The 16704-nt window shown below is 50.0% G+C and overlaps 1 protein-coding gene across 4 annotated transcripts in view; it reads right to left on the bottom strand.

The window, feature by feature from the left end:
- The window catches only part of DDX4 (DEAD-box helicase 4), a 1682862-nt gene that overhangs the window by 1449674 nt on the left and 216484 nt on the right, over window positions 1-16704 (bottom strand). For all 4 annotated transcript variants that reach the window (XM_085631316.1, XM_085631317.1, XM_085631319.1 and 1 more), the window contains exon 4: window positions 9409-9471. In XM_085631316.1, the coding sequence (XP_085487442.1) occupies window positions 9409-9471 (63 nt within the window). The remainder of the gene's footprint in view (window positions 1-9408; window positions 9472-16704) is intronic.

Below are 16704 nucleotides of genomic sequence, written 5' to 3'. Positions count from 1 at the left end.
CAGTGCCGCCTTGGAAATTCCAACGCGCAGAACTGCTGACATTGCGCGTTCTCTTCGGTGGCGAATAGATCTAACCAAGGCTCTCCCCACTGCTGAAAGAGACCTTGCGCCACTACGGAGTTCAGACGCCATTCGTGATCCATCATGCACCGGCGGCTGAGTTCGTCCGCTCTGACGTTCAGAGAGCCCGCCAGATGTTGAACCACTAGGGTGACGCCCTGGTGTTCCAGCCACGTCCAGAGGCGCAGAGCCTCCTGACAAAGGGTCCACGACCCCACCCCGCCCTGTTTGTTGCAATACCACATGGCGGTGGTGTTGTCCTTGAACACCTGCACGACACTGCCCCTGACAGAGGGAAGGAAGGCTTTCAGTGCAAGTCGGATCGCTCTCAACTCCAACAGGTTGATGTGGAGACGAGACTCCGCCGGAGACCAGAGACCTCTGATCTCCGCCTCTCCCATATGGCCACCCCATCCCAGGAGGGACGCATCCGTCACTACGACATGCTCCGGTTGGGGAAAGGAGAGGCTCCTGCCCATGACCCAATCGCGGTCCGTGAGCCACCACTGCAACTGCTGTGCAGTGCCCTCTGAGATCAAGACGTGGTCGGACAGGTTGCCGTGATGCTGGGCCCACTGAAACTTCAGGTCCCACTGCAGAGCCCGCATGCGCCGCTTGGCGTGATGCACTAGTAGGATGCAGGAGGCCATCAGCCCCAGAAGCCGCAACACTAGCCTGACCGAAACCCAGGATAGAGGCCGAAAGATGGGAATCGGGGCCTGTACATCCCGGACCCGCTGTTCCGGTGGATAGACCCGGAACTGCGCCGAATCGAGAACCGCTCCGATGAAAAGGAGCTTCTGAGAGGGACCCAGGTGTGACTTCGGCACGTTGATGGAAAACCCCAGCAAATGCAGGAGATCCGCCGTAGTCTGGAGGTGGGAGACGACTGCCTGGGGCGAGCCCGCCTTCAACAACCAGTCGCCGAGATAGGGGAAGACTGGAACCCCTGATCTGCGCAGATGAGCTGCGACCACCGCCATCACTTTCGTGAACACCCCAGGGGCACTGGTGAGGCCGAAGGGGAGCACGGTAAACTGAAAGTGCTCTTGGCCCACCGTGAACCGCAGGTAACGCCGGTGGGCCGGCAGGACGGGGATGTGGAAATAGGCGTCCTGCAAGTCCAACGCTACCATCCAGTCTCCGGGGTCTAGGGCAGCTAGAACCTGAGCCAAAGTCAACATCTTGAACCGTTCCTTCCAGAGGAAGGCATTGACGTTCCGGAGGTCCAAGATAGGGCGTAGGCCCCCCCTTGCCCTTCTTGGGAACCAGAAAGTAGTGGGAATAACAACCACGACCTACTTCTGGGCTCGGAACGCGCTAGACGGCCCCCTTGGCCAAGAGGGCGGAAACCTCCTCGTGGAGAAGATGCAAATGATCCCCCGAGATACGGTGGTGCTGCCGTGGCATGGCTGGAGGGGTCGTCACGAAGGGGAGCTAGCACCCACCTGTCCGATGTGATGGACCGCCAGTGGAGCAGGTGATGGCGAACTCTGCCGCCCACTGGCGTGGAATGGGCCTGAACGCTCGGACTAGGAAGGCTTTGAGGCGGATGCTGCCGGGGTGGATGTGGGCTGAACTAGTCGTCCTCCAGATCCGCCTCGGCGGAAACCACGTCCGCGACCGCGCGCAGGTTGGTTCTGCGGCTGGTGGCTAGGCGCACGTGAGGAGGCACCCCTTCCTTGGCCACGAAAGGGGCGAAAGGCGGAAGATTGCGACCGCGGGGCCGAGAGGCCCAAGGACTTGGCCGTAGCCCGGGAGTCCTTAAAGCGGTTCAGCGCACTGTCCGCCTTCTCGCCAAACAGGCGAGTGCCATCAAACGGCATGTCCATGAGAGTGCTCTGGACATCGCCGGAAAACGACGTGGACCGCAGCCAGGCGTGACGTCGAAGCGCCACAGTGGTAGAAATGGCCCTACCCAGCGAGTCCGTGGTGTCAAGCCCACAACGTATGGCATGTCGCGCTGCATCCCTCCCATCGGCCAGAGCCTGGGTAAGACGTGTCTGGACCTCCTCCGGACACAGGGGCAGCGCGTCCTCCACCGCATCCTACAGAGACTGGGAATAACGGTCCAAGAGACAAGCGGTGTTCAAAGACCGCAGGCCCAAACTAAGGGAAGAGAACAGTTTCTTGCCAAACTGCTCTAGTCTCTTGGAATCCCGGTCCGGCGGGGCGGTCGGGAAAGAGGATTGGGAGGTGGAGGCCTGGATAACCAGGCTCTCAGGGATAGGGTGTTGGGACAGAAAACTGGGGTCGCCCGGAGCAGTTCGGTGGCGCCTGGCAACGTTCCTGTCCACAGGAGGAACTGTGGAGGGCTTGGACCAGGTGCCCTGTAGAACGTCAGTGAGGGCCTCATTGAATGGCAGCAGAGGCTCAGTGGAGCTTGCTGCAGACTGAAGCACCTCAGTGAGGACGTTCGTCCTCACAGCCACGGCAGGTAGCTCGAGCCCAAGGGCTGCGGCCGCCTTGCGCAGCACCACGGAGAAAGCAGCACCCTCCTCCGAAGCCACAGTCGGAGGAGAGATGAATCCAGTATCTGGCGAGGTATCCAGACCACTGGCCTCCCCCAGTTCATCTGCCCAGTCCTGGGACAGTTTGGCCTGATGGGCCATAGGATCCTCGGATCCCTCCCAGTAGTCCCCATCATCCCACTCCTGGTGTAGAGGAGAAAGTAACGGAGCCGGGCGGTAGACAAAATGTGTCTCTAGCGGCGCCGATCTCGGCGTCCATCGGCGCCGGGCCCGGAGCGGGACTGGCCTGGGGCACGACGTCGATCGGGGTCGACGTCGGCGGTGGAACCGGAGTCGACGCCGGTGGAGGAGGCGTGACGAGGTCGACCGGCGTCGACGGGGGCTCGAGAACGGGTCCCTCGGGCGCTTACGGCGCCGGGGCCGGAGCCGCCGGCTGGCAAGGCAGCCCAGTCGGGTCCGCGGAGCCCGAAGGCGCACCAGCGGGCGCTGACGGCGGAGCCAGGTTCCTCATGGCCGAGAGGAAGGCACTGACTTCCGCCGGCGTCGCGTTAGTCCCAGGGACCGGAGGGTATGGGGACGGACGCGGCGCCTGCGGCTCCGACGGAGCCGCGGGGGTGGAACCACCCTGACCCTCAACCGAGTCACGCGACCGGCGAGGGGAGTCCGAAGAGCGATGTCGCCTCTTGGACTTCTTGGAATGCTTCGACTTACCCGAAGACTTTGATCCCGACGACCGATGGTGACATCGGCTGCGGCTCCGCGACCGATCCTTGGACCTCCTCCTGGACCGGGATCGAGAGGCGCGCGGAGCCGAGTGGCGAATCTCGAGGAGCTTACGGGACCGCTCCCGTCTAGCCTTCGAGGTCAGGGCCTTACAGTCCGAGCACGACTCCGCGTCGTGGTCGAGGCCCAAACAGTACAGGCACCGGCGATGATGGTCCGTCACCGACATCAATCGGCTACAGTCCGTACAGGCTTTAAACCCAGGCATCCTACCGGCACCGGTGTCGATATGACAGGATCAAAAAGGATCAAAAAGTTAGTCAAAAATTGACTAAAAGGGGTAGCTCTCCCGGATCTGCGCTTACTGGCGCGGAAAAAAGAAGAACCGACGTCAGCGCGCGAGGGCGGCGTCTAAGTACTCCGACGACGTCATCCCGGCGCACGACGCCGACGACGGACGCGGAGCCGCAGACGACGCCTAGCGACACGCAAGGGGTATTGCTGACGAAAAATCTTCCGGATCCAGTCTGACGCCTGGGGATATTCTAAGGTGAGGAATCTAACTAACGTGTTTCTTTCAGATTAAGACGGTGTTGTACTTACCTCGTATCTCATAAAGAGTGCTGAGGGTATTTTGACTAGAATAAATACATTCTATTTTTATATACATCTGTTGTGGTGTCCTTTCATTTGGTATTCAAGGGATTGCAAATGGTTTGACAGCTGGCTTCACATGCCATACAGAGTTTAGCCTAAGACTGCTCTTGTCCATGCTACCACTAGGATAGCTGGTCTATAAGGTTGACTTTACAACCAATCACCATAAGGGTTGTTTGGACTGATACAAGGTGTACAGTAGAACTAGTGACATCATATATCAGGCCAACTTCTCACAATAGTGAGGACAATTCCAGAAATGTTTGGTGGTTGGACGTTTGATGTGTCCCGGGATAATTATCTAAACCAGGACACTAATGCAAATGAACTTGATTTATATTAAAAAGATCCGAGTGTGTAGAAGAATGTTGCACTGAAAATACCAACAATATGTTAAAGGAAACTCTTGGAGAAAAATGTACAATGTACGACCAGTACTGATGGCCCAATTTGCAATAGTAGTGAAACCCAAGTGATAAAAACATCAAAAGGAAGAATTTTAACAAAACCAAAAGGGTTTGGAAATGTTTGATTGTAGTTATATGAAATATATATATTGTTTTCTTTTAAAGGGGGGATTGCGTAGTATTGTTGCTTAGAGCACCTCTTATGGGAAGTATAGAGTTAATTGTAGAACTCTACCTTGTGCTCTAGAATGGTGGAATGGTAGGTATGTAATGGGGCCGAGGATGTAAGGATCGTGTTGGATGTCTTCTTCTGGCAGGGGTTGGAATAAAGGAAGCTAAAATTTACGGAAACTGGTTTGTGACCATTATTTTGAAGATGCTACCATTTGTTTTTATCTTGTACTTCTGAGCTCTATGTACTGTATATTGTATGTATTGTCTTTTAAATCTTTATTGTATTTTATGTGGACCTCAGTTTCAAATCATAAAAAAGAATCTTAAGTAGTTTAGCCCTGTGTACTGTATCTGTCAATGCACTAGCTTGTAAGATGTTACAACTTTGGTGGGAAGGGCTATGATAAGCGCCAGAGTCTCTCCTTCGCACATCAACCAGCATGATGGTCTTGCTTTCTCCCACTTTTCTCTGGGTTTCCAAGATCAATCTATCTCTTCCTTCTTTGGTGATGGATCTCCAGTTTTCTGTGTTGGGATTCTCTCATCTGCGTCTGTGGATTTTCTCTTCGCAGTTTTAGGACCTACCCTTATCCACCAGTGTACATATCTTGTACAGCCTAGAATCCATCTGGAATCACAATGCAAAGGGAAAGACCCACCTGAATCAAATATGCCTCCTACAAAACTCCCAAGGTGATAACATGGAGTGCGTGTTCAAGTTGGCTTGTGATCAATCTTGCAATAAATCAATAGTATGTTTTTGGAAGACTAGGAGGTTCATATTCCCGACTTCTCGCATGATGCTTCTCATGATCTGTCAACTGGGAGGAGCCCAATCTCAAGGACTCCGCATCTTAAGGGTAGGGAAAAAGGGAAATACTCCATCTACCGTTTTTGGGTATATGTGGAAATCTTGAACTGAGGTTCCCATTCCTTGATGGGATATTGGCTCTAGTCTTCTCATCTTACCCAGCAGCCTCATTTGCAATTCAGTTGCTTTCATCCCAGGATATTGCCTATTGTTTTGACCACTGAGTGTCCTGCTCAAGAATGTGTCTTCGTCAGCAAAAATTTGATTAACTTTTTTCACCATCATCTCCACTTCACTGTGCATTACCTTCTCATCAGAAAAACCAAGAAGCAAAAGGTCCAAGCTTGAATTCACGTTCTCATTGCCCAGTACCTACCTCATGTATTTTTCCATGCATATCCATTTGAGAGTTTCTCACATCTACCACCTTTTAAATTTACCTTAATTAACAGTACTCTCTACGAGACTACACCAAGTTAATTCTGCCATTGTTCCTGCACCATTCTCAACATCACTTCCGTCTCTAGAAAAATGCTCAGTGCTTCAGATCTTTGGACTTTAGGAACATTTGTTAACATACTTTTCACCTATTTGCAAGCTTAATAATCACATCTTTCTGTCCACAAAGCTACCACATCTCTGAATGCTTTCCTTGGTCCCTTCACTTGCTATGTGGGAAGCGCCATCCAGAGTCAGCATCTTTGGCAGATGGTGAGATCACCAGCGATCATTCATAGCAGGACTCTGGGCTAGTCTCATTGAGACACACCAGGTTGTGAATTAGCTTATGACATGAAGGCCCTTGCTACTACGAGGTTTCCTATTTAAGAAGGGCCATGGTTTGTCATCTCCTTAGTCACTAGATCAGGGGTATGCATGTATATTGTAGACCTAGGAAAGCAATTAAGATCTATGGCAGATTTAATTCCATGCACATTTGGTGTATTGAAATATGATCCAGAAGGAGGAAACCTTGATCTACAGCAAAAGACTGTAACAAGTTCTGAATTCACCAAAAGAGACAAGGGTCGGTGTAAGTCTGTGAAAACACCTGCATATCAGTTAAGAAAAGATATGTTAATTTTTTCTCCTGTCAAACGGATATGTTGTACTAAGCCTGTGGACGGGACACCAGCACCACAGAACAGGGAGGAAATAAAAATGCTGAATCTGTTAACTACCTGCCTAAGATCTACTAGTAGGATAAAATAAAAACTAGCTATGGCAATTGCAAGCATGCTGGAACTTTCTTGTCCTTTAGAATGAAGGGATATAAGAAAATAAATCCCGTGTAGGAGAGTAGGGTCTGCAATCCTATGATCACCCAGATTTTTTGCTTTTGCTTTATTGGTTTACGACTTTCCCTGGCTGTGGGCCTGCCAATCAGACCCACAGCCTAGCTGTTCTCTCTCGAAATTAACACACATGTACATTAGGTGCATCCACTAATTGGAACTGGGCCGCCTTGTCAGTCCCTGTCTCAGCATACCACAGGTATCCAGGGCATCGGTGTACCCAGGGCCTACCAGGGGCTGCAGCATGTATTATGCCACCCCTGGATGGCCACCCAAATCTGACACAACTGGCTGCACGACAGCTGGGGCAAGGTGGTGTAATCACCCGTTGCTGTAGGTGTAGTATTCCTATGCCTAACCTTAAAATGGACACATGGATTCCTGTCAGTCACTCCTATGGCAGGCCTTATCAATCCTGAAGGCAGAGTGCTGGGAATCATGTGGGATGGTGCTCTGGCGCGAGCTGGGCCCGTCGACGGCTTGCGGAACCAAGTCCTAATAGCCGTTCCATGGTGACGCGTGCCAACTACCTTAAAATGCATTATAATCCTCGCGGTTATTTGCTAACTTTGGCATCGCATCACCCACACATGTCGAGTAAGGTGTCATACGAATTGGAATACGAACCCCTGCCCAATTCTGGCGACGGGGTTAGCATTCCACCCTTTTAGAGGTACACGACATGGAAGTAACCTTGAACCCCGGTTAAAGTTGACTCAAGCCTCAGCATCACAAAATGGATGCTGCCACCAGACACAAGTCTGACCTCCTGCTGCTGGGAGACCTTCCAGCGAGGGGAGCTTGGACAAAGGGTTTCCTGTCGAGGGCGGTGTTCGCACCGTCCCAGACAGGGTTGGTGTATCCAAGGTAGGCAGGGCTGAAAGGAAGGTGATTGCAAGTGGCACCCCGGTGCTCACTGTGTATAGCCCGGCTCAAACCAGTTTCGGGGGCACCCCAGCCCCTGAGCTGGGGCGAAGCCGGACAAAGGATAGGGGTGTAACCACCCCCCTCCTGGTCCCACCCATAGGTAGGACCTAGTCACGGGCCAGCCCCTTTTCCTAGAATAAAGGTAGGAGCGAGTCCCCTTCCCAAATTGGATAATTCTGAATCTTGAACTACTTTCCACGAAAGGAACTCTTGACTATTTCTGAAGACTCTCCCTTGTGGCTAAGGAGTAGCCACCCTGCACTAGCAGGCACCACCTAAGCGCTTGCGGTTTGCTGTACGTCTCTCCTACGGATCAAGACTGCCCAGCTCGACGAGACCCGGGTTCCCTGCCATCTCGGACCTCTACCTACATCATCAGCCCAGCTGAGATTCGTAGGTGTGACAACACCTGCGGGACCGGCCATCTTCAGAACCTGCACGACGCTTATCTAGCACGCCCACCGAGGGAATCTCGAGTGAGTGCACCTAGGGTTTGAGAAGCCCTAACCCTGAGCGGCTCCAGCACCGAAGTCTGCCTCCCCAGCATCCACGAGATCTGCGTGGGGGCCCTTCTGCTCCTTGCTGCTCACCGCGTTGTCCGGCCACTCGCCGACCGGCTTGTGGCCCTCTTCACGACGCACCACGACAGTTTTTCATCACTGGTCTGGTTGCTCCAGACTGGCTCTTGCTCCCCTACAACAGAGGAGTACCTCGGACCCTCCTGGTCCACTCCAGACGCCAGCTTGACTCCACCGCGTGGGCTTGCCACTGCCAAGACCTGCTGCCCCACTCCTGGGCCCAGCATCATCAACAGCAGACACCTTCGTGGGACAGCTCGCCCTCCATCCTGGTCGCCGCCGCGCCTCCTGGTCCGAGGAACAGCCGAGTCCGACATCATCCACTCACCTGGTCGAGGTGACTTCATCCGGTACCTTCCTGGTGCCCACACGATTGCTGGCTAGCGGTTGAGAACTGAGTCCCCTCTGCTTTCAGGTTTCCTTCATCACCGATCCAGGCTTGGATCTCGCTGAACATCGACACTGGTCGCCTGCCAGCAACTTCTTCTTTCAGGCACCCAAGACTACAACGAGGACTCCCGACATCTTGCTGAACCCCACGCAGCCGCAGCCTCTGGGCTAGGTAACTCGAGCATCTCGGTGCTCCATCGTAGGTTCACTCTACAAGTGTCCAGCTCCTTTTCCGTTTAGTCCCACTGATCGGATTCCTCCGGAATCAGTAACTTTAGACTTTCTAACCTCTCCCATTCCACTTGCAGTGTAAATGGTTTTGTGCCCTTCGGGCATTTGTGTAAATTGTGCAACCAGAAGTATTTTCATAAGAGTTTTGTATTGTGCTTAGCTCCCTGACTCATAAAGAGCCAGGGTAGTCTTGTTATAAATAAATATCCTTTATTTTCATAACTTGTGTGGTGTCCTTTCACTTGGTGTTCAAGGGGTATATGTGATGGTAAACAGCTGGCTTAACACGCCCTCTAGAGTTTAGCCTGAAGACTGCTCTTGTCCACGCTACTAGGATAGCTGGTCTATAAGGTTGACCTACAACCAATCATCAATAAGGGTCGTTTGGAATGATACACAGTGATCACTAGAATAGTGAGCACTACATATCAGGCCAACTTCTCACACCCTGCATTAAGGAAATAATTTGAGACTTTAGACCAAATGGCCAGGCTGGAAATGTCATTAGAAGATTAACATGCATCAAAATAGTCAAAGTTATACTTTTAGAAAGAAAGGATACCATGTTTGTACAATATAGATTTGAAATATATAAAGGTCAAATAAGTCGGAGAAGTGCATAACCCCAAGTATAGAATCAGAAGCCCAAACACAATATTTGCGATTCATATTTTAAAACCATACCTTCAAATCCAGAACTTCGATTTCTAGGCAGCCAAGTGTTTCTTTCAACAGATTCAGAGATTCCTAAGTATTAAAAAAAATGGAACCAGTCAAATCTATTTGAATTTGCGTACCTTCATCAGAATAAATGAAAAAAATAGCCTAAAACCTACTGCAAAATGCGAAGGAGCAAAAGTGATGGTACTGTATGCAACAAAAGGGGTGAAAATGTGACCCCGACACAGCCTGTGCTCATGCCAAAGCTCGCGTGTGGGCGTTTTGGCAGCTGGGACAGTTGGTGTTGGCATCCGCCAAGGAGCTGAAGCAGAAGGAGGAGGGGTGGGAGATGGGTCGCACTTCAGCTTGCAAAGCATTCTCCAAGCGGGATTCGCTGGCAATTATTAAGCTATCGGTGACAGAACGCTCTGATTTGCAATTTGTAGTTTGCTCTATCTACCCGTACCTTGCACTCCAATCATTGTGTTGGACTAGGAGGGAATGGCGGTAAAGAAGCAGGTGGAGGTAAAGAAGCAGATAGCAGTAGCAGAAGTGCCTAAGTGTTCACTACCATTAGGTAGCTCAAATTCTCAGCAATTTTTATCTGGTGTTACTGGCTACATTTTGTGTACTGGACTACTATCAACCAAAATACTGCCGAAATAACATAACATGCGTATTTGTAAAGCGCACGTTCACCCAGAGGTCTCTTGGCGCTGAACAGATGTTCATTGTTACCCAGCTCAATGGAACTCATTTTCTCGACCTCAGATGGATGAAAGGCTGAGTGGACCCGCCGGGATTTGAACCTGTGACCATGAGGTCGAACACAGGCCCCTGCAATGGACGCATTAGACCCGGCTGATAATGCTACCACTATGAGCAGACCACTAATTGCATTAATCATCCATACCTGCATCTGGTTTCTGAACTCAAAACTAAACAAAACCGGTCAAGAACCTAATCCATTTTCCTCGCTCTGTTAGATTCATGGCCATAAAATAAAATTAAAACATGCTCACAAAGACACACCAAGAAGCCATTCAAAACCGAGTACACACAGACTACGCAACAAGCCTCAAACATTTATATTGGAGGCCAGACCAACACAGTTGCAGTCTTAGAAACTCCACATCTATTCTCCTCTCTGACTGCGTTAGTTTTTCAATGGGTACCAACATACAAGCAGATGATTCCTATTTGGAAGACGGCACCATGACTATTCGGTATGCACAAGGCGAGGGCCCAAGTTGAGAAAGAGAAAAAAAAAAAACTTAAGCCACTGGCTAAACCACCAACAGAGCATGGTTTCGAATTAGAATGGCAATTGAGAAAATCTAACCAACAGAATACACATGGAGCAGGAAATCACCTCTCAAAAATCACTGACAATATCTCCAAGCCAAAAGACAGACTAACATACCTTATTACAACTAGATCAGAAATAAACGGCATCAATCAAATTTCTTTCACTGATTATTTATTCAGAGACTGTACACAGGTGTGAGGAAGGATGGTTAGAGGAGTCTTTAGACAGCCCAAGTGTAAAATCTCGACTAATGGATAACTGTGAATAACTCAGCCTTAATACATGAACTAAGAAGCCTCTCAATATTCATCTGGCAACCTGTCCAAGCACAAAATTTGTCCCTTCCAATCAACACTTCCAGTCTAATCCTGACTGGACCATCTGAAGATACGCCTCCAGTATATCAAGTCTTAACTGCTATGGGTGCTATTAGTTAAACGCTAACTCAAATTTGAAACACTAATTTCACTTGCTCTCTTAAAAGGTGCCCTCATTAAAAGCAGAAATACAGACCATAAATCTATACAGACTAATACGACGTAGTAACTAACACCAGCCAGTATTTAACACTGAATCAATGCCAAATAGATAAGAGTTCAATATTTCAAACAGTTCTTGTATGGATGACATCGCCTTAATCCAAATACTGCCTGGAAAAAACTCTAACCAACAAAACGACTGCAAGGTTCACAGACCTCATCAGTCACTGAAAGAACACACTTATACCTGAACCAAGCCATGTTGCACATTAAATTATCTCCATTTCCTCTACTACCGTCACTGTGGGAACTCCGTCAACATGAATCTCTTACTCGCCCCTTGACAGAAACTGAGTGTCCAACTAAAAATACCAATACAAAAAATAACAAACCACTTAATATAAAGAAATCAATGGAAAAATATAAGCCTCATCTTAGCGGGGTGTTTTAAACAAACTAGGGAAATTGGGGAACAAATATGGTAGTCAACGAAACAGTGCAAGATCCAACTACAACAAATACCACCTATGAAAAACACAAACTTTATTCTATATTTCACCGACATCATGATAACTTTATTTTGATCACCAGGATCATTAAAGTACAAATAAAAACATAAGCGATCACAAGAGTTTACCCCGAGCTAGAAGACATCGCAGTAACTAGTTAACTTATCTACTCTCTCACCTCCGTGCTGTGAAGTCATCTATCCATTACTTCTGGCAGTAAAGTGATCATGGGGAAAAGGAATGCTGTACCTGCTACGATTTCTATGGTCTCAAGCCACGTTACTATTGACTCTTTTTTGGCAAAGGCAGTGAGAGCCATTTACAAGGAAATTGACCGGGCTGAAAGACTGCTGTCAGTGGGACCCGGAAGCCCCCCTTTGTTGCCTCTGGGGGCACAGCAAACTGATTCCCCAAACATGCAGGGGAATGTATCTGCTGCTTTTTTGCCATTTTCTGCCGTCCCCATCCTCGGCTCTGAGGCCCCATTCCCTGGCCCCTCCATTAGCAGGGCTTCTCAGGTTTCACCCTCCAGCACTGATAGGATGCCCTCGCCCGCCCCCAAACGGAAGCGCAAACCCAAAAAGTCTGATTAATTGACGACTATAACAAAGGGAGTGCACGGGCAAGATTCGAGTTACCACCAGAGTACATGGAGAACTTTTCGGCACCTGTTCTACAAAATTTAACAGGCATCCTCACTGGCTTAATGACTCCGAGCTGGAAAAAACTTAATATTGGCAACTGAATCCAGAGAAATGCTTAGTAGATCAGAGAAATTGTACTCCATTGACACTGCACCCCCTTCCGTACCCAAAAGCACTATGTTACTCATGCGGACGAGTCCTCTACTGATAACCCAAGGCGCAGACAGTTGTGTTTGTAATCCTACACTCCTTGAAAATTTGAGCCAGTCAGCACACATTCAGCCCCATGACACCATTCCATTTACCACACCTACCCACAATAGTCCGTGCCTCCTCCTTGTGCCTACCCCGGTTGCAGCGGACCATCCTCCTTGTATTGCCGACAAAGTTTCTTTGTTACCAGTAATCAATCTTCCCCCCGGCCTGTTGCTCCTATACTATGGCCATGACTGGGGTTCCCGTGTTAGCGTCCCACAACCAGGAATCCACAGACTAACTGATTAATAAGGTATCTCATTACCACCTACTCCCCCCGCACCTACTCAAATCCCCAGGCTCTGTGTATCGCTCCCGTAGGCTACACCCCAGGGCCTCTGCACCCATAGTCGGGTCCATAACTTCCTACCTAGGGCTGACACATGGCATTGGGATGGATTTAAGACTTGTCTCCTGGAACGTTGCAGGTTTGTCTGCAAAATTCCTAGATGCGAGCTGGATCTTTAAGTCCTTCAACATTATTTGCCTACAAGAGACATGGGTAGTAAAGAATATTGTTTTTCTGGAGGGATATAAAACGGCTTTTTTTGCCCAGCGGAAGGGTCAAGTGCTGGAAGAGCGAGCGGGGGTCTAATTACTTTAATTGCTCTCAGGTTTTGTGGCCCAATTAAGGAGTAAAGTGGGACTCACCTGTATTAGAGGGTTTTAAACTATCCACTGGGAAATCTTTTCCTCTGGTTTTGATTAATTTTTACTATACAAAAAGGCAGTCACGTGGGACATCAAACCTCTCAGCACTAAGTGGTGCAATTGATTTATTATTGGGGTGGGGTGTGGGGGGGTTTGCCCAACAGAAACTTATCCTGGCAGGGGATTTTAACTCATCTGTATTTAAATGTTCTAAATCCTACCTATAGTAAACCAAACTGCACAATCAGAGGGTACTTATATGGAGCATACTAATAAAGGTGCTTTAATAGTTTTTTTTTTTATTTTATTTTTTTTTACACAGTTTTGTCTTCACTTCAGACAAGATGACTAACCCAGACAAACTATAAATCCACCCCACATTCAAAGGGAGGGGCTGCGACATGATTATCAATTTTTTGTTTCACCTTCCCAGCAATGGCCCACCTTTAACGTCTCCCACAGCACCTTCAGTGACCCTGGTATTTGAGGGGGTTGGGCGTGCAACGGAGAGTCCCTGTAAGCTCCCAGGATTATCTCTAATTGATCAGGGGAGACATTTGCAGTGGTCACAGATATACCCAAGGCTATTAATTTCTCACTCTTGGCAGCCTGCCAGCAGGAGATATTCACCTGCCTGGATTCTCTAGTGTTGGAGGAGGAGATTTTAGGCTCTTTTGTTCTAATTGCTCAGAAGGTCTCTGTCCACAGGATCCGACCACAGGAGCCGTTAGCAGCCCAGTGTGCTCACAGGTCCTCGGTCATGTGAAGAAAGCTCTGAAGCAGTCTCCTTGTGATAGAGAGCAGGTGGCAATTGTCGCTTTGAATACAAGGGAGCTTTGAAAAAAAAGAGAGGCAACTATAACAGAAACAGGCATGGGATGAGCTTACTAAAGCTGGCAAGATGAGGGACAGCTCGCTTTTTTGGCAGGTCATATACAGGCCTTGCTTTTCGGAGCTTACAGGACCAGCATTATGCCATCACATTAACTCCCAACAATGGGTTGAGCATTTTGAGATTGTGCATAATGAACAAGTTACTTACCTTCGGTAACGATGTATCTGTAAGAAACATTATTTAGATTCCTCACCTTAGAATATCCCCAGGCGTCAGACTGGATCCGGAAGATTTTTCGTCAGCAATACCCCTTGCGCGTCGCTAGGCGTCGTCTGCGGCTCCGCGTCCGTCATCGGCGTCGTGCGCTGGAATGATGTCGGAGTACTTAGACGCCGCCCTCGCGCGCTGACGTCAGTTCTTGTACATAGCTTTCCACGCCAGGAACGCAGAGCCATGCAAAGACCGACACTGGTGCCAAAAATAAAATCTAGGGGCCTGAAAAGGATAACCTTAACCCTAGATGTCAGTTCGCAGAACGGGGAGGATGGGTGGGTCGGTAAGGAATCTAACTAACTAATGTTTCTTACAGATACATCGTTACCGAAGGTAAGTAACTTGTTCATCTGAAAGAAACACGTTAGTTAGATTCCTTACCTTAGAATAGATACCCCAGCAATACCAACCCTGGTGGTGGGTCTGCGAACCAAGATCACACCAGAAAGTCCTCGAGGACAGAACGGCCAAAGAAGCCATCCCTCCTGACTTGGCTGACAAGGCAATAATGCCTGGCAAACTTGTGTAGCGAAGCCCACGTCGCCGCCTGACAGATGTCCTGCAAAGGGATACCCCGTCCCAAAGCAGTAGTAGCCGCTGTGGCCCGAGTAGAATGGGCGCGCAGCCCAACAGGAGGGTCCTTTTTTTGCCAAGGAATAACAAATTTTGATGCACAAAACGACCCACCGAGAGATGGTCCGTTTGTGCAGCTTTGCCCTTCTTAGCACCCACGTATCCAACGAAAAGTTGGTCGTCCACCCGGAACTGCTTTGTGCGGTCCAGATAAAAGGAGAGCACACGTTTTGGGTCCAGACGGTGGAGCCTCTCTTCCTCTTTGGAAGGATGCGGAGGCGGAAAGAAGGTGGGCAAGGTGACAGACTGCCCAAGATGAAATGGAGTCACCACTTTCGGAAGAAAGGAGGGACTAGGCCGAAGGACAACCTTGTCCGGATGAACAGAGAGAAAAGGAGGCTTTGATGATAAAGCCTGGAGCTCACTCACCCGTCTAGCCGAGGTGATGGCTACCAGAAAAGCAGTCTTAAGCGTCAGCAGACGAAGAGGACAATTATGAAGAGGCTCAAAGGGAGCACACATTAGAAATGTGAGAACAAGATTCAAGTCCCACTGAGGCATTACAAAAGGGACAGGAGGGAACGTGTGAGTAATGCCTTTTAGAAAGCGTGTAACTACAGGGGACTTGAAAAGAGAAGGCTGATCAGGAAGCCGCAAGAAGGCAGAGATGGCAGCAAGATAACCTTTCAAGGTGCCCAGGGCAGAGCCCTGCCGGGCCAAAGAAAGAAGAAACAGTAGAACCTCAGAAAGAGGGGCGGAAAGGGGATCCACAGCCTTTGCTGTGCACCATGCCACAAATTTGTTCCACCGGCAGGCGTACACCGTCTTTGTGGAGGGACGCCTGGCTGCCAGAATGATATCACAGACTTCAGGAGGCAAGTCAAATGGCATCAACTGCCGCCGCTCAATCTCCACGCATGGAGGTGGAGGCTGGACAGGTTCGGGTGGAGGACCGTCCCCTGCTGCTGCGACAGAAGATCCTCCCGAAGGGGCAGACGTATGGGAGGATCGGTCAACATACTGAGTAGCTCGGGATACCAGTACCTTCGTGCCCAATCCGGAGCCACCAAGATGACTTGGGCCCGGTCGTGCCTGATCTTCTTCAGCACTCTGGGCAGAAGTGGTATAGGTGGAAAGGCGTACAACAGACCGCAACTCCACTCGTGACGAAAAGCGTCGCCGAGCGAGTGTCGCCTTGGAAATTCCAACGCGCAGAACTGCTGACATTGCGCGTTCTCTTCGGTGGCAAAAAGATCTAACTAAGGCTCTCCCCACTGCTGAAAGAGACCTTGCGCCACTTCGGAGTTCAGACGCCATTCGTGATCCATCATGCACCGGCGGCTGAGTTCGTCTGCTCTGGCGTTCAGAGAGCCCGCCAGATGTTGAACCACTAGGGTGACGCCCTGGTGTTCCAGCCACGTCCAGAGGCGCAGAGCCTCCTGACAAAGGGTCCACGACCCCACCCCGCCCTGTTTGTTGCAATACCACATGGCGGTGGTGTTGTCTGTGAACACCTGCACGACACTTCCCCTGACAGAGGGAAGGAAGGCTTTCAGTGCAAGTCGGATCGCTCTCAACTCCAACAGGTTGAGGTGGAGACGAGACTCCGCCGGAGACCAGAGGCCTCTGATCTCCGCCTCTCCCATATGGCCACCCCATCCCAGGGACGGACGCATCAGTCACTACGACATGCTCCGGTTGGGGAAGGGAGAGGATCTTGCCCTTGACCCAATCGCGGTCCTTGAGCCACCACTGCAACTGCCGTGCAGTGCCCTCCGAGATCAAGACATGG

The sequence above is a fragment of the Triturus cristatus genome, chromosome 2_1, assembly GCF_964204655.1.
Source record: "Triturus cristatus chromosome 2_1, aTriCri1.1, whole genome shotgun sequence".
NCBI lineage: Eukaryota > Metazoa > Chordata > Amphibia > Caudata > Salamandridae > Triturus > Triturus cristatus.
Note: the sequence above shows the minus strand (reverse complement) of the source record. Positions and strands in the feature narration are given on the sequence as shown.